The sequence below is a fragment of the Neovison vison genome, chromosome 2 (assembly GCF_020171115.1).
Source record: "Neovison vison isolate M4711 chromosome 2, ASM_NN_V1, whole genome shotgun sequence".
Lineage (NCBI taxonomy): Eukaryota > Metazoa > Chordata > Mammalia > Carnivora > Mustelidae > Neogale > Neogale vison.
In genome coordinates, this window is record NC_058092.1 from 72,418,520 (window position 1) to 72,443,222 (window position 24,703).

Sequence of the window (24,703 nt, forward strand, 5' to 3'; positions counted from 1 at the left end):
GATGTCACCAGTGCCTACCACAGTGCTATGACATACCAGGAGCTCTGAATAAATCTGAGTCCAAAGGGGATAATCATTTTGTCCTCAGATACACACATAATTAAATATCTAGTGGGAAAAAACAGGTTAATAGCATATTCAACCTGTAAGGCAGACTGATAAGGTATCAAGTAAATGACCTTGAAAACTTTATCTCTGTGACAAATGCAATTTCTACCGGCTCGAGCCTTACTCCAGACATTAAGACTCCTCAATCAGTGTGGCTTGTGAGGTATCAGAAGGACCCCAAAGGTCCCCACCAGCCTGCAAAGGTGCTTAAAAGCCCACTGCATAAATTTACTTGCATTAAGGCTTTTCCTGTTAAAATGCAACACCCCTTCATCCCTCCTTCCCAAGAGTCAATACATTAGGCAATTCTCAGAGGTTAGCCCAGCTTCAGTTATCAACTATTTTTCTATTTGATGCATTTATCCTGGAATGTCTGGGTTAGCTGTGACAGAGTTAGAAAAAGGTAAAATTCTAGGAGAGGGGGCAGGCCTGAATATCTGAAGAGATGGGGAATAGGCAGTATGCATAATGTTTAAGTAGGAGGCTTGTTGGAACCAAGACACCTGTGTCCAATTCCGCTACCTCCTGTGTGTCTTTTGCTTAACCACCCACCTGTGCCTCCACGTCTTCATTTTTTTTTTTTAAGATTTTATTTATTTGACAGAGAGAGACAGAACAAAAGAGGGAACACAAGCAGGGGGAGTGGGAGAGGGAGCGATCCCAGGATGCTGGGATCATGACCTGAGCCCAAGGCAGATGCTTAAAGACTGAGCCATCCAGGCGCCCCACCCACGTCTTCATTTAGGTAGAAGATGGTGTTAACAAGAGGATCCGCCTCCATGGGGCACTGGAGAATTAAATGAATCAACACACAGCAGGCGTTCAAAACGGAGCCTAACATAGAGTGGTGTTAAGTGTTTGCTTCTCTTATAACAATAAGACAAGGAGAGAATGGCAAGAACTTTAGCCCTGAAAGGGGCTGTTCTAGCTGTACTACTTACTGGTCCCCTTTCCCAATGGACCGGTGAAGGGTACGAGGTCTAGAGAGGATGAACAGCTTACGGAAGGCTGCAGGCTTGTGGACAGCAGAGCTAGGGCTTCCTATCCAGGGCTCCACGCCCCCACCTCCACCCCCCACCCCAGCCTTGGTACTTACTGATGAGAAAGATGAAAGGGTTGTGGGAGACCCAGAAAAGCCGAAATCTAATCTAGCCTCTCTCCCTTCTCGGGATAATAGGACCCAGCCCTTTGGGACTTCTCCCCAGAGTCAATTCCACATCCCTGCTCTCGGGTGGGCTCCAGGTCGGAGCCAACGCCACCCTCTGACACACACACTCACACCCCTGCGCCTGGGCGTACCCTCTAAGTCTGGCACAACGCGGCAACTCGCTGCCCCGCTGGGAGGACGAGTCAACAGTGGGGTGGACGGGAGAAGTGACATAATCCGGCCGCGGCGCCCTCCGCGCCAGCCTCCCACGCAGCGCGGGATGGGCCCGGGCCGTTGCAGGGGTGCGGGCCGGGGCAGGGGCTGGGCCGCGGCGGTCTCCCGCGCGCGCCGATGCCGCCCGCCCGCAGGGCCTGAGGCCCCGCGGCCCGAGGTCCAGGCGCCGGTACTCGGCGGCAGCCGCGCGGTCTCAGGGCCCGCTCCGGGGGCCGCCGCCGCGCCGCCGCCCCCCGGAGCTGGATGACGGAGTCTTGAAAGACTTTCACCAAATATGGGCCGGGGCTGGAAACGTCCTGCGGCGCGCGCCGCCGGAAACCTCGAGTCCTGCCCACCGCCGCGACTTCGGGCGTGCGGGCCCGGCGGCCGGCAGGGGGCGGCGGACAGCAAGTGGCCCGGCGCGCGGACGGCTTCAGCCCCGGGTCTCCCCGCGACGCGGACCCCGCACGCTGTCTCCGCAGGGGTCCCCAGGGCAGCGGAGCACTACCCCGCCCCAGCCCTCGCCGCCCGCCTGATTACCTCTGGCTCTCCCTGCCATCACTCCCCAGGGTGGGGGTAGGAGGCCGGAGCCGGGTGGAGAGAAAGGATGGCGGTGGGGGTGGGGCGCTACCTTAAAGCTGACCTTTTGCCGTCCCCGTAAAATGTTCTGTTCATTAAATGGCTGTAAAATGTGTAGTTGTGAGACGGGGTGTGCAGGCGAGGACCTGACTATGAGGGCACATGCACGCGCAGACACACCGCTAGTAGAGGCACTCCTATCGTCCAAGACGGTGTTGCTCGGGGTGGGATTCCACGGACCAGCAGCAGCATCACCTCGGGACTTGTTAGAAACGTAGCCAATAAGAAACACTGGGGTTAGGGCCCAGCAATTAGTCTCTTAATCAGCCCTCCGGGTGATTCTGAGACACGCCAAAGTTTGAGAACCACTGGTCTAGGGCTGGGAAAGCGGAGTTGACAGTTTTAAGGTGATTATTATTCTCAGTTGCCGCCAGACAGCGAACCTTTCTTTTGGTGACCTAAAATTCCCTGGCAGCAGCGGGTGAGACATGTCCCCATCACTCAGCTCAAAGCTAGGAGCTGCGGAAGACAAGCAGCTCCTTCTCTGTGCCTTGCAGTCCAAGGAAACACCGCGGGCCCGTTATTCCCTCACCAGGTGTCGGTGCAGGGAGGAGGGAGAAAAAAGAGCGAAAGAGCCATGCACAATTAGCATCCGAAGACACTTACCCATAAACAATTGCACACTTCCCCTCTAATCTGTCAACGTGAACTGATCTGCTGCTCTCAGTGGAGGAGGCGAAAAGGCGACAAGACATCTGGGGTTTCTGGACCATCCTTAAGCAGGACATGAGGAGCTGCAGTTCCTCCCTTCTGATGCTGCCGTTTACTAGCAGGCACACCAGGACATAGTATATGGAAAGGCTGTGCACATAAGTTGCTCCAGTCTCTCTCTCCCCCACCTCCCCGGCCCTCTTTGCTCCAGCTCCCCACCCCCTCCCACAACACACTCCTGGCTTTAAATGGGCAGCTGATGGTAAGGTTCTCTAAGTTTCTCCTCTAGGGCAAACTCATCCTCTGAGATTCCCCAACTGAAGCCCAGAAACAAACCCACACACCCTTGTTAGAAAACTTTAATCTGATTTTTAAAGGAATCTCTGGAATGGCCTGTGTTTCAAAGCTGTGTGGCAGGCTGAATCTCTTTGCATATCTACTGTCCTCCTCAATAAAAGAGCAAGGTGTAACAGCGGCCAGTTGGATCATCCACTATAATTTTATTTTAAATCATGATAGACAGGTTGCGTGAAAAACAAGGAATTCCAAAGAATTTCCTGCTCTGGGAACAGAAGTTAAGTCTATATTTAACAACATTTGAAGCTGTCAAGAATGCTTTGTGGTTGGATAACAGAGGCAGAAAAATGTTAAAAACGCAGGCTACTGCTATACCCAAATATGGAAATATTGTTACGTCTGGTGTCTGATTCACCATCTGGAAATACTTACAACCATGAAGTCAAATAGAAAAGACTCCACAACAGAAGCCAGGAACACTCCTCTCCATTCTCTCCCCACGACCTCCTCCCACCCTGTGCTGCGCCTACTCACCCCCATTCCCAATCACTTCATTAAGAGGGAAACAATAATGAAGTTTTAATGCAGGAAAAAAACGTTTCCCAAATAATAATGGATGGACTGTCTTGAGTACAAAGTAGGGCCCAGATTTTCCTCTTTTTATTTGCATAGCATCTGACTAGCCATAGTCTTAAAAAGTAAGCCCGGCACCCCAAACCCCGTCCAACAAAGCCTTAGAGATCCTACTCCCAACTAGCAAAAGCCTCTTAGACTTACGAAAGGGCACTTTTGAATGAATGAAACTTAACTCCTTCCTGCCACAGTTCTCTTTATTGGAGGATGTTTTCACTGCAATAGCTTCTCATTGTGATTATCAGTCATTCACAGAAAAGTTGGCACTGAAGTACTTCTTAAGCAAGACTGCTAAATTGTGAAGACTGAACAGCCCTACACTTTTAAAAGGACGAAGAGTTCTAGAGCACATATAAAAGAAAGGTTAGCATAATTACTGGTATACGTTTTTATTAAAATTGCACAGGGAGAGAGTTTTTTATATTTCGAGGAAAAATTTATCAATCCTACTAATGATATTGATGATGTTAAAGCAAACTGCTTTTGGGGGCTTCTACTGAGTGTACTGAAGACAGAACTGGATTTTTTTTTTATTCTGTTAATTATATTCTAATCTTTTTCTTTGTACTTAACTAGAAAAGCATTTCAATCCATTTGAAATGGGAGGCTTCTAAGTGGTCCCAAGGAAACATGTTAAAAACCCCACAAAACTTTTAGCTTTAGATCCACTGGGCACAACGGTGCTGGGATCTGGTTCGGCACTGCAGTTTACACAGGTGATGACCTCTGGACAAATCACTGCAAGGTGGTCTTCACAGCTTTTGGCTGGTTGTTTAGTTAGCACTGCCTCCTGCCCACGGAGGGAGGCTGGAAGGGCTTACCCAGTCTCCGCATCCGTGAGGAAGTAGAAGTCAGTCTCCCAGAGAATTCCCTGCGTTCGTTTCCTCTCGGACTTCCAACCCAGGCAGTGGGCTGGAACTGAAGTGGGAACCTCCAAAAACAAACAAGTACGACATTCCAAAAAAGGGAGGGGGGCGGAAGGGGGAAGACCTCTGCCTGGGAATCTGCCAGACAGTGGGGGGGAGTTGATTTTTTTTTCCCTCTTCTCATTCATAAATGCCAGTGAGGATATTAATTTGCAACACACTTAACTTGTCTAATAAACATCACACCAAAGCTTTGGGATTTGATTCGAGCATGCCTCTATGAAATCCACAAATAGACGCACTCCCCCACCCCATTCACCTCTCAATAGATAACTTGACTCTCACCTTCTCTGTAAACAAGCAAACAGTTCGCTGCCTTCCCGGGTGAGGGCTTCCAAGTCCGCCCGGTCAACTCGGCATCACCAGACAAAACCACTTTTGTTCCTCCCTCCCAGGTCCTCCCACCCTCCCAGGGCAGGCAAAGTTCTGAGCTCGCCCCCCTCGCCCATTCCACCACCATCATCAGCACCAAAACGCCAGAAAGAGCCCTCCCCAATAGAAGTAGTTATTTAAAGTGGAAAAAACGGAAGATTGTTTTCTTGACGGGTCCAGGACCTAAAAAAAAAAAAAAAAAAAAAAAGGTGCAACGGAGCCAGGGGAGGCGCTTGGCAGCAGCCCGCGCCAACCAGCATTCCTGAGATGTTTGAGAATTCTGGAACTCGCAGACAGAGCCGACGTCACTGCAACACGCGGCGCCGCGGCCGGCCCGTATAAAAGGCGGGCTCTGGGCGCTCGGGCAGACCGCGAGCGAGAGCGCCCCCGAGCAGCACCCGCGCCCTTCGCGCCTCCTCGGGAAGGACCTCACGAGAAGGACGCCTGCCTGTAGCCCGCTCGCCGCCCCGGCCCTCGCCCTCCAGCCGCCCGGCCCGGAGCCCGTCCCGTCTCCCGGATCCACAAACCCGACCCCGGCCGCTGCGCACCAGTGTGTTGGCGTCTTTGCTTCCGCACTCGCCCGGACTCCTTCTGCGCGCCACAATGAGCTCCCGCACCGCCAGGACGCTCGCCTTCGCCGTCACCCTTCTCCACTTGGCCAGGATGGTGAGTTCTTTTGCCTCCGCTTCCCCGTTACGTTCTCCCAGGCCCTTCCCCTTTCCCCAGATTGCCCCCGGCCGGGAAAACTAAACTAAAAAGTCGGGGGGGGGCGCGTTTCGGGTTAGCTCTTTTTTTAGGCCCCCCTGCAGACGCGTCGGGGGCCTCCTGGCAGACGCAGCCGCCCCGGAGTGGCCGGGCGGGACAGGATCAGAGACCCGGTGCAGGGACTCCTCCGCCCCCTTCCCTGGGCTCCTCGGCGCCGTTCGCCGAGTCTCACGCTTGCCTTCTCACCCCCCTCCAGGCGCTCTCCACCTGCCCCGCCGCCTGCCACTGCCCGCAGGAGGCGCCCAAGTGCGCCCCAGGAGTCGGGCTGGTCCGGGACGGCTGCGGCTGCTGTAAAGTCTGCGCCAAGCAGCTCAACGAGGACTGCAGCAAAATGCAGCCCTGCGACCACACCAAGGGACTGGAATGCAATTTCGGTGCCAGTTCCACCGCTCTGAAGGGGATCTGCAGAGGTAAGATGCTTGTGGTTTGGCCCCTTTAAAAAAATAATAGTCCTCGTAGTCCAGAAGTTTAGTAATTTTGAGACCATGTATGGTGATGCTTTGTTGTTGGTAGCTTGGCAGAAAGGCACATGATTTCAGCAGTCTGGAATGCAATTCAGTGTGTCTGGGCCCAACGAAAAGCGCATACGGAAAAGTGATTCCTGACTAACTTATTGTTCTGGTCTGGAGTCCCCGAGGAATTGTAGGGAACTTTACCATAAATTGAATTTAACAGCAGAAAATATGTATGAGTTTCAGGCCACGGTTGGGAATCTTAACTTTCTCCTCTTTTCCCTTTCTCTTTTTGGTGCTCTTTGCAGCTCAGTCAGAGGGCCGACCCTGTGAATACAACTCCAGAATCTACCAAAATGGGGAAAGTTTCCAGCCCAACTGTAAACATCAGTGCACATGTATCGATGGCGCCGTGGGCTGCATTCCTCTGTGTCCCCAAGAACTCTCTCTCCCCAACTTGGGCTGTCCCAACCCCCGGCTGGTCAAAGTCACCGGGCAGTGCTGCGAGGAGTGGGTCTGTGATGAGGACGGTGCCAAGGACCCCATGGACGACAGGGATGGCCTCCTGGGCAAGGGGCTGGCCTTCGATGCCTCAGAAGTGGAGTTAACCAGGAACAATGAATTGATCGCCGTCGGAAAAGGTGGCTCCCTGAAGCGGCTCCCAGGTAAGCTGAGACCGAGCCCGAAAGATGTCACATTCCTAGTTTGAAGCTTCATAGAAATGGGTCCTTGAACGTGCTGGGGTCACTATACCTCTGAGAAATGTGTCTTCTCTGCCTCTAGTTTTTGGAACGGAACCTCGAATCCTATACAATCCTTCTTTGCATGGCCAGAAATGCATTGTCCAGACCACTTCATGGTCCCAGTGCTCCAAGACCTGCGGCACGGGCATCTCCACACGAGTCACCAATGACAACCTTGAGTGCCGCCTGGTGAAGGAGACCCGGATTTGCGAAGTGCGGCCTTGTGGCCAGCCGATGTACAGCAGCCTGAAAGTAAGCTCTCGCGGGGGTGCTGGCAGACCGCTTGGGGGCAGCCAGGCGAGCGAGGGGTGGGCGGTCTTCCAAGAAAGAACGAGAAACCCCCATTCCTAACTTTCCTTCTTGCCTCTTTCTTCCAGAAGGGCAAGAAGTGCAGCAAGACCAAGAAATCCCCCGAACCTGTCACGTTTACTTACGCCGGCTGTTCGAGCGTGAAGAAGTACCGGCCCAAGTACTGCGGCTCATGCGTGGACGGCCGGTGCTGCACGCCCCAGCAGACCCGCACCGTGAAGATGCGCTTCCGCTGCGAGGACGGGGAGACGTTTTCCAAGAACGTCATGATGATCCAGTCCTGCAAGTGCAACTACAACTGCCCGCATGCCAACGAGGCGGCCTTTCCCTTCTACAGGCTGTTCAACGACATTCACAAATTTAGGGACTAATTGCTACCCGGGTTTCCAGCACCAGGGTGACCGGAACGGGGAGGGGGGAGAAGCGTGCCAGAATCATGGAGCTGTGGGTGGGGGCGGTGGGGCTGAGGGGCTCATTGTAGAAGGGATGCATCCATTGCTCATTTGTGAGTAGTATTAAGGTATTTTTGGAAACTGGTGCTGGTGCAGATGGACACTGATGCAGCCACAATTGGAGAATACTTCGCTTCATAATACTGGAGCACACGTTACTGCTTCATTTTGGAGCTTGTGCTGTTGATGACGTTCTGTTTTCTGTTTGTAAATTATTTGGTAAGCATATTTTTCTCTAGGCTTTTTTTTTTTTTTCCTTTCGGTTCTACAATTGTTTAAAAAAAAAAAAAAGATTAGTTGATAAGTTAAAGCCTTCATCTTTTGACAGAAGTAAATGGGAGGGGGTTCCATCCCTTCCTGAAGGTGACACTCCGTGAGTGTCCGTGAGAGGCAGCTAACTGCACTCTAAAGGCAAACAGAAATCAGGTGTTTTAAGACTGAATGTTTTTATTTATCAAAAATGTAGCTTTTGGGGAGGGAAGGGAAATGTAATACTGGAATAATTTGTAAATGATTTTAATTTTATATTCAGTGAAAAGAATTTATTTATGGAATTAATCATTTAATAAAGAAATATTTACCTAATACCTGCGTGTGTGGCATTGGGTATTTTTAGAGACTGCCTGTAGTCTTTGGGAACAGCCTAGCTTATTATGCATTCTTTCAGTCATTCAAACAGAACTACTTGAGTGCCTACTTTGTGCCAGGAACTGTTCTAGGAGCTAACCTACAAAAATAAGACAATGATTGCTTTTATCCTCAGTTGAGAAAAATCTTTGCATTTAAAGTACTCTGTCTTTAAAACATGTACTGAACACTAGACATTGTAGAGAGCACAAGGAATTGAAAGCTAAATTTGTGATTTAAATAATAATGCTTTATTTTCATAAGAATTCAAAGCCAAAGGGTCTTCATCACCCTATCACTGTGCAGTGGGTACAGTAGAGTCATTTATCATTTTAATCACTAGGTTATTGGGCTTGTCACCTCAGTGGAGGAGAGAAACATTAATGAAAACAGCCCATAACCCAGGCTGCCCTATCTAAATCCACGGGCAAGATTAAGTATGGGTGGATAATGTGTTACAAAAGGTCACTTGTTTATAACCTTATATCTCCCCAATATTGCTCCGAAAGTGTAGGTGAACTACTTAGAAATCCACCCTTAGTTGGGATCAGAGAAAAAAATCTTGGGAGTCTATAGGAATCAGTTTGTTTTCACTGAATGAGCTTGAAGCAATGACTTGTGTTAATCCTAATAAGCCAGTGATTAGGTAAACATGCTGTTAAATGCAAAGGAATGCAAGGAATTTCAAGTACTTTTCCAATAGCGTGAGGACCTAGTCACCCCATCCCCCCTTTCCTTTTTATAATATACGTTATACTGATGGAGGAGGGAGCAGTTAGATGGAGTTGGCTATCCAGAAGGTCAAAGGCTAGATGCAGAGCATTCCTAAAAGAAAAGACCTCAAACTCAGGTCTAGGAGAGGTTGAGAAGGGTGCGTCAATGTTTGTGAAAATGTTGGTAGCCTGTTTTAGAAGAATCTACCTCTTTAGAAAGCACTGACAATAAACCTTTTATAGAGGAGTTTTCCTTTCATCAACCCTCTTGGCTCTTGTTCAAATCCATAGTGAAATATTTCAGTCTGTACTTGGTTGAGAGTACTTGAATCTTTAGGCATTGAGAAAGTCCTTTAAAAGAGGAGGGGGATGCTCGTGGTGATTTTTCAAAATAGTTTAATATTTGCTTTAATGAAGACCTACAGCAAAGCACTGCCTAAGCATCTACGTCAAAGACTTCCTGAAATGCAGAAAGGGTAATGGAAATGTGATGGTAAAACCTATGGGCAAAGGCTCTTCTGATTTTGGCAATGTCTTGCCTGAAATATTACAACTTGTGGCTCCTAAGCTTTCAGTTTTTCTTGCCCAAGGCATTCAAACCTGAAGGTATTTGGGAACTGAAACACTGCCTCGTGCAGCCTTGGATGCAGTTAAACTTGTCAGTGCGATGTTAACATGTGAAACAATGAAAGTGTGAGGTTTTTGGGGTGCAGTCCCGTTGAACGGACATCTAAATTCACAGGAAAGACTTTCACATTCCCAGGCAGCAATCCTGAGGTCTTTCCCTCAGGACACTGAAGCCCAGCAAATTGCTTCTTACATAGAGATCAAAGCGTAGAATGTTATAGATACTTTAAGTGTGTAGGGAGGTAATATGTATGCACGGAAGCTCAATGTGAAACAAAACCAGACATGGGAAAATACTGGATCTCTGGGTCATTAATTGTACTGTAGTGTATACAGTAAGAGAGATGCATAAATGCTGATTCAATTTAAGTAAGAGTACTCAATTAATAAAAATGAACAGATGCGAATTATGTCCATTTCCTTTGGCTATAAAAAGTGAAGAAATTCAGAGCAGTTGAGAACAAAATTATACAAATTAGAACATGTAACTTTTGTCTAGCTGTGGCATGGAGCTCTGCCTACTTCCAGTACTGCGAAAACAAAATCAAACACCATGCACCTGCATATAAGAAACAGAAGTTACCTATATAAGCACTCATCATAATATAGATGTACCTCTCCACGCACAGCAAAGATTTGTGTTGTTCTTGCTTTCCAAACCCAAAGACCCTGGTGGTCTTGAGCTGTTTTCTGTTTTTGCTTTGGGTGACCTCAGAATCTTAGGAATTTAGTGAATTTCAAGAAATATTCTATGGGACATGTAGCAGCACAGTGAGTGTTCTCACTGTGATGATTCTTAAATCATCTTAAACGCATGTGTTGCCCACTTTGCAAAGAGAAGCAACGGAGTCAGAATTAGCAAAGTGTATTGTAGCACAGAGGCTAGACTTGCTTAGTTCAAGGCTTCTCCTGCCCTCTGGATACTATTTGTAAGTCAGATGAGCAACAGCAAGGGACCAGTAGGACCACAGTTCAGAACTAAGGCCTGTCCCGAGCAGGTGGTAAGTGTTGCAGGGGAAAGAACCCCAGACTGGAATTGGGAGGCGTGTCTTTTAGCACCAGCTCTGCCATTAATTACCTGGGTGACTCTGGGCAAGTCTCTGGATGGTTCTCTCCTGTTTTAAAATGGCACAATAGCTTCCAGCTATATTTGTCACCACAAACACTCTTTTTTATATGCTCTCTTTGATGCATTGACTTCCAGACCTGAACAACTTTGTCTCTCAAGCAACTGAAAACATGAGGTGAGCACCACTCAGGGCTCTGGGTGGGCAAATGCACTCAGCCCTACGAAGCCTCCAGAAAGGTAATATTGTTAGGCCCCCTTTCCTCTCTAAAGTGCTCTTGGTTACAGGATGTGGCAATCCCCGGATCTCAGTCTGTAGGTCCATGCTTTCATCTCCCTCTATGATCCCGATATTTGGGCCTCATTAAGTCCCTGCCCTAAAGAACTCATCCTTCAAAACAAAGCACACTGTGAAGCATGACAATGATGTATGTGTCCTATGGATAGAACAGGCTTATTTGTGACTTACTTTATTGGTGGTGGGCAATACTCGTCCATGTAATCTTATAAAGTGCAATTTAATTAAACAAGTACTCAGATGCATTGGTTAGTGCTTTACAATTCTCATATACTCTGTTCACATATGCTGAATCTACCCCTTTCACATGTCAAGTGCAACCACCCAAATCTAAGCCATCATCAGTAATTGCCTGAATTACTGAAATGGCCTCACTTGTGACAAACTGTCTTCTCCAAAGGTGGCTGCAGTAGTATCTTCCACCCCACATGATATCTTTGTCCCTTCTGCAATGTGACCCTGTGGCATAGATGGGGTTTATTTTTCCACCCTCTTGGACCCAGGTCCAAGGGCTCTTTGACTGCTTTAACCAATGAATACCCAGGAGGCAATGCACTGTGGTGCCAGTTCCAACTGTGGCAATGGCTAAAGGTCCTACTTTGTTTCTCTTGGAAACTTCCATATAAGAAGTAGAATTACCCAAGAAGCTTATATGGAAGCTTCCATATAAGAAGTAGAATTACCCGAGACCAGCAGGCTGTGAGAAGCCCATGCCACATTGACGGGCCCTAGATAATACGATGCCATGTGGAGAAAGAGAAAGGCCAGTGAGTACCTTCATGGGAACCACATGTGTGGGAGGGAACCATCTTGGAAGTAGATTGTCCAAGCTGAAGTCTTGTGAATCAGAGATGAAATACCACTTGAGTCCTTCTCAGAGTTCCTGACCCATAAAATTCTGAGCAAAGTAATGTGGTTATTTTCAGGTGCTAAGTTTTGGGTGTTGTTTGTTACACAGCAATACATAAACCCAAACATTATTGGCTTCCTGAAAGGATCCATTTTCATTATGGGAACCAGAGTGATTCTTTAAAAATGTGAAGCAGAGCATGTGAACTCTTGGCTCAAAGGCTCCATGGCTGCCCCTTACTCTTAGAATAACAATCATCTCCTTACTTGGCATACAAGTCCTGGACCCTGCCTACTTCTTCCCACTCAACCTCACCATAATCCCACCTGCCTTTTCCTCTTTGAAGTAAGCCACATTAAGGTCTACCTCAGGGCCTTTGCACTAGCTGTTCCTCTGTCTCAAATGCCTCTCTTGCCTCAATGCCCCTTAATCTATGCTTCTTTTTGTCATGCAGGTCTAGGCATAAATGTTAACATTCTCAGACCTTTCCTTGCCACCTGGTCTAAAGCAGTTCATTATATCAAGCAATTTTGTTTTCATCTCTACCTGATATTTTCTTGTTTATATATTATGCCTCCCACTTCCATAATAGCCTCTATGAGAGGAGAGATTTTTATCTTTTTTGCAACTGTCAAAGAACCACTTGATACTGTGCCTGCCATACAGTAGATGCTCATTAATTTAGATTAATGTGGTCTTAAACTGAGGCTGAATTAGAAGGCACCCCTTCTCTAGCACAATGGGTTCCTCCTACTTCACCTTGGGATTCCCCTAGGCGGTTAGTCATTCATCTGCCCTTCCATTCATACATCCAGTCAACAGACACTTGTCTGGCATAACTATCTTCTAGGCACAATGCTATACAGCAGCTGACCAAGAAGCAAGGTTCCTTTACATTTTTGTAGAAGAGATATACACATAAGCAAAAAGGAGTTAAGGTTAGATTCAGCTGCAGGTAACAGAAAACTAAATAAAAATGGCTTGAGTAACAGTGAGGTTTATTTCCCTCTCATGTGAAAATCCAGGTAGGCAGTACAGGGCTGATGTGATGCCCCAAAGTTTCAGGGACCCAAGCTTCTGCTATCTTGTTCACCATGTGTGGACTCCATTCCTTAAATCACCTCACCTATCTGCAAGGAAGGCTGGGAAATGTAGTTCATATGCTGGGCTACCATGTCACCAGCTAAAAATTAGAGAACCTGTTACTATAGAGGAGAGAACTAGTAGTCTATTCCACATAACCCAAAATATGTTGTAATAAGTATAATAAGGCACAAAGGATGGTTGAGGAGAAAGGTATCAACTCTGTGAAGCTGGGATGAAAGAGGGCTTCTAGGAGGATTTGCCACCTCAGTAGTGTTTTCAAAGATAAATAGATTGGAAACTATTCAAAGGCCTTGATGCTTGAGTAGGAAATTTCTTAAATAAACGATGACAGCTTCCTCATCTCAGCCACTGAGAGAAGCCAAAGATACCTCCACGACCTGGTTTGGAGTCTTATAGACCATTAGTATTTGAAGCTGCTCATATTTTTACTTTGGTTTCAGAAAGTATCATGAAGACGTTACCCATATTAGGGTTCTCTAGAGAAACAGAATAGGATATATGTATATGTATATACATACACACACACACCAAGAGAAAGAGAAAGATTTATTTTAAGAAATTGGCTCATGGGATTATAGGGGCGGGCAAGCTCAAAATCCTTCGGGGAAGCCAACAGGTAAATTCAGGTGAAAGTTAGATCCATAGGTCAGGCTAGGCAAGTTGGAAACAAGGGAGGGTTTCTATTGTGCAGTCTTGAGGCCAGATTCCTTCTTCTTTGGGAAACCTCAGTCTTTTCTCTTAAGGCCTTCAACTTATTAGATGAGGCCCACCTACATAACAGAGTAATCTGTTTTACTCAAAGTCAATCACATCTTTAAAATACCATCACAGCAACAGCTAGACTTGTGTTTGACCAAACAAATGTCCATCATAACCTAGTCAAGAGGACACATAATATTAGCCATAATACTACCTATGTAGTAGAATCTTAGGGGGCAAAAAACTCATGTCTACTCTCTAAAACACAATGAATTTGAGCACAGTCAGCAAAAGCAAAAGCTTTTCTAGTTACACCCAAGATGTCCCCAGGCCTGTCATTGTCCTTGTACATGTGTGCCAATGTTTATTTTTGCATTGACCAGATTCGTGGGCATCTCAAAATGCTCCTGGCACATGACCCAAGCTCCTTACAGAACTGGCAGGATCTACTTTAGCTAAGATGGCTGCAGGGCGGGAGAGTGGAGAGACAGCCTTAAAAGAGCTCTAGAGAAAGGCTTTCTCTAAATCTACGTGGACACAGGACAGAACCCATCACTTGCACACACCCCGAGACAGACAAATAGTACTTGTTCCTCTCGCCCTTCACACAGACCCTCATAATAGCACCAACACCACTATACTGGGACTAGCTGTTTCATTATTCCCCTGAGATTTTAAACTCCTTGAAGAGTTTTGTCAATGAGTGAGTACCAACTAAGAATACATTGAGAGGGAATACGTGAACTATCTTCCAACATCTCCAGATCTTCATGGAGAAGAGAAAGCAAGTTTGTTCTACATTGTCCCAGGGCAGCATTCCCAGGTTGGTGGCTTGGGCAGGACTGGGCTAATAGACATGTTTTGTTCAATTGGCACAGGGTTTATAGAAACTGAAATCTGTTGCCAAGATTTGAAGGCTGAGCAGTTTTTTGAAAAGTCCAAATTTCTGGCTTCGTTTGAACATTTCATGGATCTGGCCGATGTGGACTACGGTTTCTATGTGGTGGGAACTGAGTTCTAGCTTCCTCAGAGCGTGTGCTCTGCCATTCACTGACACAGACTGAGGAGAAAGAGACGTGTGTGTGTATGTGTGTGTGTGTGTGTGTGTGTGTGTTCAGAGATGATCTCTAAAAATTCAGGTCCTTTCTTAAAATGGCACAGCCTAGAGCACCACTTTTACTATGAGAGTGCTTAGAAAAATAACTTTTGGCATGGAAACACTGTGTCATAAGCCCAGGAAAGAATAGAGACTGCTTCATTCGTTTCAAATGGCCGTGGGACTGTAAACACAACCTTGCTTTCCAGCTTCCTTATACAATAACAGTCTGTGTATTTTTGAGTAGAGGTATACCTATTCCATTTATAATATCATGTCACATTTTCCAACAGACACTGGATAAGTTGATCAAAGATAAACACTGCATCCTGAACCCTCACTGAATCTAACCATCTATTTTTGTGGTAATCAAAGAGCCTTCCAAGGGGAATCACAACAAATAGCCACGAGTTCGCTCTAGAATTTTTTTTTTTAATTTTCTTATATAGAATTTTGTTTTTTAGACAACATGAAGTCCTTCCTTCAAGGGCTGCCCCATAAGTCTCATTTTTCAGAGACATTCAATAAACTCCAGGGAGCCTGAGAACTTGTCTAAGTAGTTATAGTTAGACATCCAGTGGAAGAGTGGAAGGTAGACCTCAGAGGATTTATTCTCCCAGCTTATCCTTGACTGACGCATTTGGACACAGGGAAGCACTTGGGCTACACGGAGGTTTGGCTGGTTCTTGGTGTCAACGTGGCTTCTGGGAAGACTTCTGCCAATGGATTTTTCTATAGGCGAGTCAGCATTGTCAGCATCCCATAGCAAGGAGGACGCCCTTCTCCAGCAGAGAATGATTCAACGTGGTAAAAATTTTGATCTTCTATGAAGGAGATTTACTAGCTTAGGAAAAAAAAAAAAAAGTTGCTCATTCATGGAGGGACTTTAAATTCTGGGCTCATGAGCAAAACTTTCAGAAAGGTTCTTCCTATATCCGAATCAGTTTGTTCTTAGAAAGGAGTCCACGTCTTTTAATTGACTTCTTGCATTCAGAATGATACTTAGCTATTTACAGTGTTCTCTTTAACGTCTGGGGGTTTTTCTTAACAAAAGGAAGGCATACTTATATGAGAACAATATAAGAAATACAGAACGTCAAAAAATGAAGGTCTCTAGTAAACATTCCCCTTTAGTAAATGCATGCGCCTGGACTCACAAACTCACACACATGGCCACTTTTTTTTTTTTTTTTTAAGATTTTATTTATTTGTTTGACAGACAGAGATCACAAGTAGGCAGAGAGGCAGGCAGAGAGAGAGGAAGGGAAGCAGGCTCCCTGCTAAGCCCAATGCAGGGCTCGATCCCAGGACTCTGGGATCATGACCTGAGCTGATAGCAGAGGTTTAGCCCTCTGAGCCACCCAGTTGCCCCCACATGGCTACTTTTAAGTGCATAGTGTGTATTACTCACAGATTTTGGGGATACCTAACTTGCATTTCTTTCTTTCTTTTTTTTTTTAAATTTATTTATTTTGACAGAGAAAGACTGCAAATAGGCAGAGATGCAGACAGAGAGAGAGAAGGAGAAGCAGACTCCCTGCTGAGCAGAGAGCCTGACCCGGGGTCCGATCCCAGGACCCTGAGACCACGACCCAAGCCAAAGGCAGAGGCCCCAAAGCACTGAGCCACCCAGGCACCCCTCCTAACTTGCATTTCTTAAAAATATATTAGACCATACATAGAGTTTTACATTTACTACATCTTGAAAGTCAGTTAAGGTTGATCTATGCCATTTTCCTTTAGTCACTGTAATCATTTTATAGACTTTCCTTATATTATTGATGTGCCATAATTTATTTAAATACTTGGTGTGACAGACACTTCTGGATGCCCATCCAACAGCCACTCCCCCATTTCCTTGACTACCAGAGCCCCAATTCTGGTCAGGCGTTCTCCCTCCCATCTGACAAAGGGTTTGCCTCAGGCCTGGCTTTAGCCAGCTTGAGGCTCCTTTCCTTATCAAAGAGAGGTCCTGATCAGTGATTCTCAAGGAGAAATCTTGTGGGGGAGGGAAGGGTTCTGAGAAAGGGGTCCTTGATAATAACAAGAGACTGGAAGAGGAAATGCCTTTCCTCTTTGCCGGACATCACTCCTCTTGAGCCCAGAATGGAGGTGTCATTGACATTGACAATGGTGAAGCAGAAAAGTGAAAAGCCCCTGTGTCTCTGAGGAGATCACTAAGCTGCTCAATAACCCAACCCTGGCCTCACGTGACAGCCAGACCTCCTGTTTGGTGTATTGATAAATCTCCTATTGTTCAAGCTATTTTTGTTAGGCCAAATGTCACTTATAGCTCAAATCATCCCAACTGATGATTTTACCCTTGGCCCTTTCTGATGTCTATGGGCTTTATAAATAGCATAGCAATAACCATTTCCAAATGAGAAGGAAGTACTGTAGATATGAGTGAATAAACCGACAAACAGATATTTGGCAGGAATGAAACTTCCAGTTATTTACTTAACACTACTAAGTATATAGCACTTGATAGGCCATGGGCCAGCCAGACATGGAGTGACAAATAAGGAAATAAAGAGACCTGCTCTCTGGCCTTAAGGATGTCACATCTAGCAGAGATATCAATATATACAAATAATTCTGGTGCACTGCAACCATGCCAGAAAACCTAGGAATATGAGAATATACAAGGTAGCCAGAGAAAGCTTCACAGAGGACAAAATATCTGAACAGAGTTCTGAAGGATGAATAGGAGTTTGCTACTTGGATTTACATCCCAAATTGAAAAACACCAAAGTATTCAAAGCCTAGGAATACTATCAAAATCAGCAAACTTAGAGCCACTGACAAGACCCGAATTGTAAAAGCCATTCTGCATATTCACTTTTGCACTTATGGCTGATAAGAGGAAAAGCAGCCCTCAGCAGGGGCCTGCGGGAGACACGCCCTGGTGATGGGGACAGGCTTGTTCCTTCTATGGGAGTTACCTCTGGAAATCCCCCACCGCCACAGTGATCAGAGCTGCTGGCCTGCAGAGGGTGAGTTAGCACTGATATCACCAGATATGAGCTGGAAATGGGGGAATGCAGCCACCTCACCATCCCAGCAGGAGATTAATGCTGTCTGCTTCTCCCACATGACAGGATCAGCTCAGGCTGACAGGACCCAGCTGAGGCTTGACCTACTGGTGGGTCACCCAAGGCAGCCCCAGGGACGATGGAGCCCTTGGACCCAGTGGCAAAGGCAAAAAGCCCAGAGAGAGAGAAGTGGCCCGGGAAACTTGGTTACTGCCACCTGATGCTCCTGTGTTTGTGCCACAGGTCAGATTCTTGTAGGAGGGCAGCCCTTAATGGCTTCCGGTTCCTCCCAGGGTAATGCTCATACTCCCCGTTAGCTGTGCATAGCTTTCTTGTCCAGGAGTTGAAAGCTGGAAGGCAGTAATGTGACATGGAAATAAAAGGCCACAGGGACAGCTCTATGCTGGCTCCATAACCCCATCTTTTCCTCCAGACTCGAATGAACTATGAGGATTGCACTCACAATCAAAGTGAAGGTCAAGAAAAGGCATTGGGGCACCTGGGTGGCTCAGTGGGTTAAAGCCTCTGCCTTCGGCTCAGGTCATGATCCCAGGGTCCTGGGATCGGGCCCCATATTGGGCTCTCTGTTCAGCAGGGAGCCTGCTTCCCTTCCTCTCTCTCTCTCTGCCTGCCTCTCTGCCTACTTGTGATTTCTGTCTGTCAAATAAATCAATAAAATCTTTAAAAAAAAAAAAGGCATTAACTAAATAGCCAAGAGTCTTTACATTCGATATGGGCGAGTATTAATAAGTAATTCAGTCTTTATATGCTACATCAATATTTAATGAATTAGAGGATTTGGGTGATTTCATTATATCCAGGGATTTGGCTTACACCATTCCGGGTATCTGCATATGCTCCTAAGGACGTCTTTAACTGCCACGGTCACCCTCACATGGTCACCTGCCTAAAAGCTGTACATTCTCTTTATGCTCCCAGATGCCAGAGACCAAATCTCTTGACATGCTGTGGGAACCTAGCCATTGAAATAAATGGAACATGGCAATCCTTCAGCACCGGCAACAGGAGCCACTGCTTTTTTGGGTGAGGAATGGTGAAGCCAAAAAAAGAAAGGGAAGAAATCCCCTGTAACATTAGACAGACTCTAAGAAGTTGTTCTGAATTGGGGCCCAAAAGTCAAGATTAGCAGTCACATAGAACTTTTTTTGTAATGAATTTTTGGCCCAAGTAACAGACATTCATTCATTGACATATATCTGCACATACATTTATATCTATCTATTGTACACACACACACACACAGAGTTGCTGTTTATAATTACTATTTGTTATAAGCCAGGCACATTGCTGAACCATAGGGGGTATAGCTCAGTAAGGACTTGCCATCTAGGTGTCACAGAATCAAAAACCAAGGTCCTCATTCCTCAAGGGCTGCTATCTGCAGTTGTTCCCACTTCATTGCTCATCTGTTTTTCCCATGATCTGCACAGAAGGGAATTAGGACTACACAACTACACATTCCTTACTCCCAGAATGAAGGAAGGGCAAGACCAGGCTAGCCCAGCTTCCCTGGATAACTATGGAAAAACGACATTATTTTAAACTTATGATATACATTCTCTGAAAAGGGAATTCCACGTAGTTCACTCACAAAGGGGCCCAATTTTATCCTTCAGATATCAAATCCCACTTGGAGTCCTATGGCATTAAACCATTACTTAGTACTTTCTTATACCCTATATCATCTAAGACTTTGATGATTCTTAAGATATACCACCATTTTCCACACCACTAAGAAAAATCCATCCAATCATGGCCAACTACATCATACCACTTAAAATGATCATCATACCACGTAAAATGTATCTTGATTTCAGAGATGTTAAAGGATAAAAATATAGCCTTTCTGGAACCAATGATATCCAAGGGCTCATCTAATTAGACTGAGATTTGAGAGAACAGGTACACATCTTATAGTTTGTCTTCTCTACTTTGGCGTGTCTAGCATGGTGTCATGCACGTAGAAAGTACATCGTAAACATTCCTGAGTAGATGAGTGAGTAGCTGCTACAAATTCTATGTCCCCCTTATAGGAAAGTGTGCTGAGCATTACACCAGGACATGCAGATAGAGATAAGAAAGTCCAGATGGGGTCTGCTTCTTCCTATGGCATGTACCATTGGAAACAGGCCGACTCCATGAGCAGACATGGAGGGAGCTCCTCTCTCAGGCACAGCAGCTCAAGGCCTGCTCACCCCAAGGCCTGGTCAAGGAGCTGTTGGCCAGACACACTGCAACGCCAGGCTCCTCAGGGACCTATTTATGTTTCTCCTGAAAACTGGTGTGTAATATCAAACTTCTGAAAATAAAATCACAGTTTAAGTGGACTGTGGGAGCTGGCTATTTAGAGGAACCTGCTGGCGAGCTCTCTTGTAAAGTCAATAACCATCCCAGGTTTATCTACTTTATGACTTTGTATTTTGTATATCGCGTTCCCGTAGAGCAAGGCACACACCCTTATATTGAGTTTCCCCACAGTACAGTCTTTGTGCTGGGTCAGCGGCTTGAGCGCTTTTGCTACGACCGGCCCCTCTCCCTGGAGGGTTCCTGGTCCGCTCAGGTGGTCGGGTCAGACCAATCTCCTCCCACAGGTGCCAGGGCTTGCCTGTTGTGGATGGGGCAAATGGAAACCGCATTTTCCTTTGTTTCGTTTACTTCAGGATGAGGTTACTTCTGATCAGAAAGTTGCATTCAAACTGGAGAGAGATGGGCCATAGCGATAATGCAAGCACGTAGGCCGCACAGAATAGAGCACACATGAACGTGCACATGACGCAGGCCCGTACCCCACATAGAAGAGAGCACACCTGAACGCGCACATGACGCAGGCCCGTACCCCACATAGAAGAGAGCGCATGTGAACGTGCGCATGACGCAGGCACTTGCCTGGCACAGAACAGAGCACATGTGAATGCATACAAAACGCAGGCATGTAGCAAGTACGGAAGTGAGCACGCGTGAACATGTGCATGATGCAGACACGTACGCCACACAGAACAGAGCACACGTGAACGCGCGCATGATGCAGGCACGTACCTTGCACAAAACAGAGCACACGTGAGCGCATGACGCAGGCATGATGCAGGCATGTGCCTGACACAACAGAGCACACGTGAGCGCAGGCATGACACAGACACGTACCCCGCACAGAACACTTGTGAGCATGCCATCCGTGTCGGGGGGGAAAAGGAAGGGATTCATACCTTTGACCCATGTGTACTGAGCATCTGAGACACTCTGGGTTCTGTACCACTTCTTTGGAGGAATAATGAGATGAACAAGACTCAGCTTCTGGCCTCACAGTCTAGTTACAGTAAGGTGTGCTGAATAGTACAATGAAGGTGTGAGGCTGCCTCAGCCTGAGAGAGTTGGAGAAGGTTTTACATGGGGTGCAGTCTGGAAGTCAGGCCTTGGTAGAAAAGGGGAAGGGAGAAAGGGCAAGGCGGGTAGTGACAACAGCGCATTCAAAGGCAGGTGTGCAAAAGCATGGAGAACCTGGAAATTGTTGGTCAGTGGGCACTCTGCAACTATCTCCCTTCCCACTCACAGCCAGTGACAGTAAGTGAAAGACATCCTTAGACAGGACGCATCATCGCAAGCCTCCAGGGAATCCTAAACTTGACCTCCCAGATCTCCGTTTCCCACAGACCTAGGAACCTGAAGTTCTAGTCCTGGTGCTGTTGGTGCCACAGGACCTACCCACAGGAAATGGGACCCACATCCTGAAAAGACCTCCTCCCCTATAGTTTTGCAGTCAAAAGGGTGAGAGGAGCAAGAGAGAGCCAGTAGGGTTCTTTGGTGATGGTTCTGGCATAAGGCTGTAATACCCAATCAGAAATGCCAGATGGCTTCCTTACACTTGCTTAGTTCTCTTCCCTCCTTCATCCTAAACTGTCACGCTTGCGAAATCCACAGGCTTATATTTATTTGCCTGACCTGCTCCTCTGAGTCTGCCCCCAGGGTATGATAAATAATCCCCGGAAAACGCAAGTTCTCATGATCCCTTCAAAGTGGTGAGAGACATCAGAGGCAGCGGCTATGAGTTTCTGAGGCTTGAATTCTCATGTTCCTAATCTCTGGGCTCAGTTTCCTGTCATCATTGATGGACAGTTCTCCCACTCACTGTTGGTGGGCAGGTGTCATCTGTTTTACTTCTTAATATGATTCAGTCAGAATAAAAATGATAGAACCCCAGAGGTGAACTGGGGGACCCTACACGTGGGAGAGATTTAGAGGTTCCTGGCTCTGCCTACCCCTGGAGCCCCTTCCTCACATGTTTGGCAAAGAGTGACCCGAGACTTTCTCACCCACAAGAGATGGTGTCTGCTCTGCCTCTTTCTGTAGTTCATGCTTCAAATGTGTTAGCTGTTCTGAATATTAACTTGAAATCCATCATATAATTTTTAGTAACTGTTAATTGTTCTCCTCCTGGCAGTCCTGAGAATGAATTTAATCCTCTTCCACATGTCATATTTAAGTCCTCTGAATTACGTGCTTCATCCCCATGTGCACTCCCAGCCTTTCTTTTCTTTCTTTTCTTCTTTTTCTGTTTTTTTTTTTTTCACCCCTGGGTAAACACTTATAGTAGGTACAATTATTCCTCACATGGTCTAGTCTTCAGGCCTTCGTTCCCGGGTTGCTTGCTTCCAGATACACCTTTGTCAAGGCCCCTCTAAAAACAGGATATTGGTGAGTTCACAGAGCCCTCTAGATCTTCCTGGAGTGCCAGTGCCAGGAAGCCTATCAACTTCCTTAGGGAATCTAAGCCCACTTTTATTTACAAATCCACCTTCCCTACTAAACGATGAGCACTTACTCTCTTACCTTCCCAGCTTCCAACACCAGCACAGACTTAAATTTCAGAATCCAAGAGACAATATGGTCCAGTAGAATTGGGTCTGTCTCAGTACCCTCGGACACCAGCACTAAGCCTGCTCAGCACCGGCACTTAAAAACCGTGTGGTTAGTTAACCAATACATTTGTTTATGAAGGCAGGTTCAGCTTGCACTGAATTACTTAGCAGTATGTCAATACTTATTAATATAATAACTATTAACTGAAATCTCGTGGTCTACTTCATATGACCTCTATAAGGATAACCCACCACTTCCACTTGTGTTATTGATTTCCTTAATGTAAATTTAGGATTTGGCATTTGTGTAACAAACGCTTCCAAAATTTGGTGGCTTAAAACAACGAGGACTTATTATTTGTCACGATTTTGTTTGTCGACCGGGTGCAGCTGGGTGGTTATTCAGGCCATGACTCACTGAGCCAGGAGCTTGGGCTGGGGCTGAAACGTCCAAGATGGCCTCTCATCTCCCGGGTCTCTCTTCTTGCGGCATCTCATCATTCAGTAGTTTAGCCTGAGCTTCTTTAGAGACAAACAGCTGGCTACTAAGAGGGGATGTTCCAAGAGGACAGTCCCAGTATGCAAGCACCTAGTAAGCCTGTGAGGGCTTCACAGTGACTTGGCCCAGACAAGTCACATGGTCAAACCCGGAGTCAATGCAAGAGGGAACTGCACAAGTTCTTGAGTATCAGGATGTGTGATTTACTGGGGACCTCCAGTCTTACAGTCTGCTCTATGTATCCTTATTAAGTTTCACTGTTACATGTTTAAAAGGGAGTATTTTTTTCTCATGACTTCACAGAGAAGAATCCAATTTTCTCTGGATATAGGCAAGCCTGATGAGGAGGAGGAAGAGGAGGATAAATCATTTATTGTCTACTGTGTGGCAGGTGATTCTTTTCATATTTACGACTCGTGAAAAATATCCCAAGGACAGAATTATTACTTTCATTTTAGAGATAAGGAAAGTGAGTTTCAGAGAATCTCAATAAGTTCCTCGAGATCTCACACATAGTTGAAGGTAAGATTTCAACCTAGGTTTCTCATTCCAAAGCATGTGGTTTTTTTTTTTTTAGCACTGTACCATGCTGTCTCTCAAAGTCTGTACTTTTGACTCAGTGAAATATATAATTCCCTGCAAAAAAAAAAAAAAAAGTTTCTCAAATTCTAATAAAGAACCCAAGATGTCAGAAAATGTAAAATAACTTTTCTTTCTCTAGAGTTCCTTAAATGTTTAAGTCTTGTTTTGTCCCAGGGTATTTTGGTGTTGGGTTTTTGATGGTTTGTTTGTTTGTTTGTTTTTTAATATATATAGCTAATTCTCCTGAGAAGTGAAGAAAGCCTAAAGTGCTGCTCATCCAGGAGGGCTGGGGAGTTTAAGTATGTGAATGGGGGTTCTGATAAGACTTTATATGCATAGTTGTAAGGCAGGATTCCTACAGAAAAAAGCTGGGTTTCAACTTGAAGTCCATCTTAACCCCATCCATAGTGTCTGAATTGCCAGCCTAATCGGCCTCCAAGTAGAGAAGTATGCTTTTTTCTTTATCTACTCTGGTAAATTATTAAAGGGCTCTTCTGCCCAAGGGGAGATCATTAACTTCCTGGAAGGTTGCAGAAGGCATCTGGCAGGTGCAGCAAGGCGAACCAGGGCAGCTCAGTTAGGATGGCAGAAGTTGGCTTCCTCAGGCAGCTTCCACTGGTCAGCCAGAATGAAGAAAAGACCACCACTGGGCAGGGGGAGATAGGGATGGGCCATCGGACAAGAACGGAGGCAAGCATGGGATGGGATGGGATGGGGGCACCTGAGTAGCTCAGTCAGTTAAATGTCCAACTCTTGATTTCAGCTCAGGTCATGGTCTCAGGGCTGTGGGATGAACCCCTGTGCCAGATTCCGCACTGGGCATAGAGTCTACTTGAAATTCTCTCTCCCTCTGCCCCTTCCCACTCTGCTCTCTATCGCTGAAATAAATCAATCTTAAGAAAGGAAAAAGAAAGAAGGGATGA

The 24,703-nt window shown here is 46.3% G+C and overlaps 1 protein-coding gene and 1 long non-coding RNA gene across 2 annotated transcripts in view; one reads left to right on the forward strand and one right to left on the reverse strand.

Annotated features, from left to right (window-relative positions):
• Positions 1-2,996, reverse strand: part of LOC122900149 — an 82,696-nt gene extending 79,700 nt beyond the window's left edge. Inside the window, exon 1 of the long non-coding RNA XR_006383186.1 lies at positions 2,714-2,996. This is a non-coding gene — a long non-coding RNA (uncharacterized LOC122900149). The remainder of the gene's footprint in view (positions 1-2,713) is intronic.
• Positions 2,997-5,347: 2,351 nt separating this feature from the next.
• Positions 5,348-8,011, forward strand: CCN1 (cellular communication network factor 1). The gene is made up of 5 exons (XM_044238611.1): positions 5,348-5,652; positions 5,948-6,161; positions 6,512-6,868; positions 6,987-7,198; positions 7,324-8,011. The coding sequence occupies exons 1-5, from the start codon at positions 5,590-5,592 to the stop codon at positions 7,624-7,626; spliced, it is 1,149 nt and encodes a 382-aa protein (XP_044094546.1). The 5' UTR covers positions 5,348-5,589; the 3' UTR covers positions 7,627-8,011.
• The last annotated feature ends 16,692 nt before the right edge of the window (positions 8,012-24,703 follow it).

Excerpts from the sequence above, each read along its gene's own strand:
- CCN1 (XM_044238611.1), top strand. The coding sequence starts at position 5,590 with ATGAGCTCCCGCACCGCCAGGACGCTCGCCTTCGCCGTCACCCTTCTC. Across the intron at positions 5,653-5,947 it reads TTCTCCACTTGGCCAGGATG|GCGCTCTCCACCTGCCCCGC; the intron begins GTGAGTTCTTTT and ends ACCCCCCTCCAG. Across the intron at positions 6,869-6,986 it reads CTCCCTGAAGCGGCTCCCAG|TTTTTGGAACGGAACCTCGA; the intron begins GTAAGCTGAGAC and ends CTCTGCCTCTAG.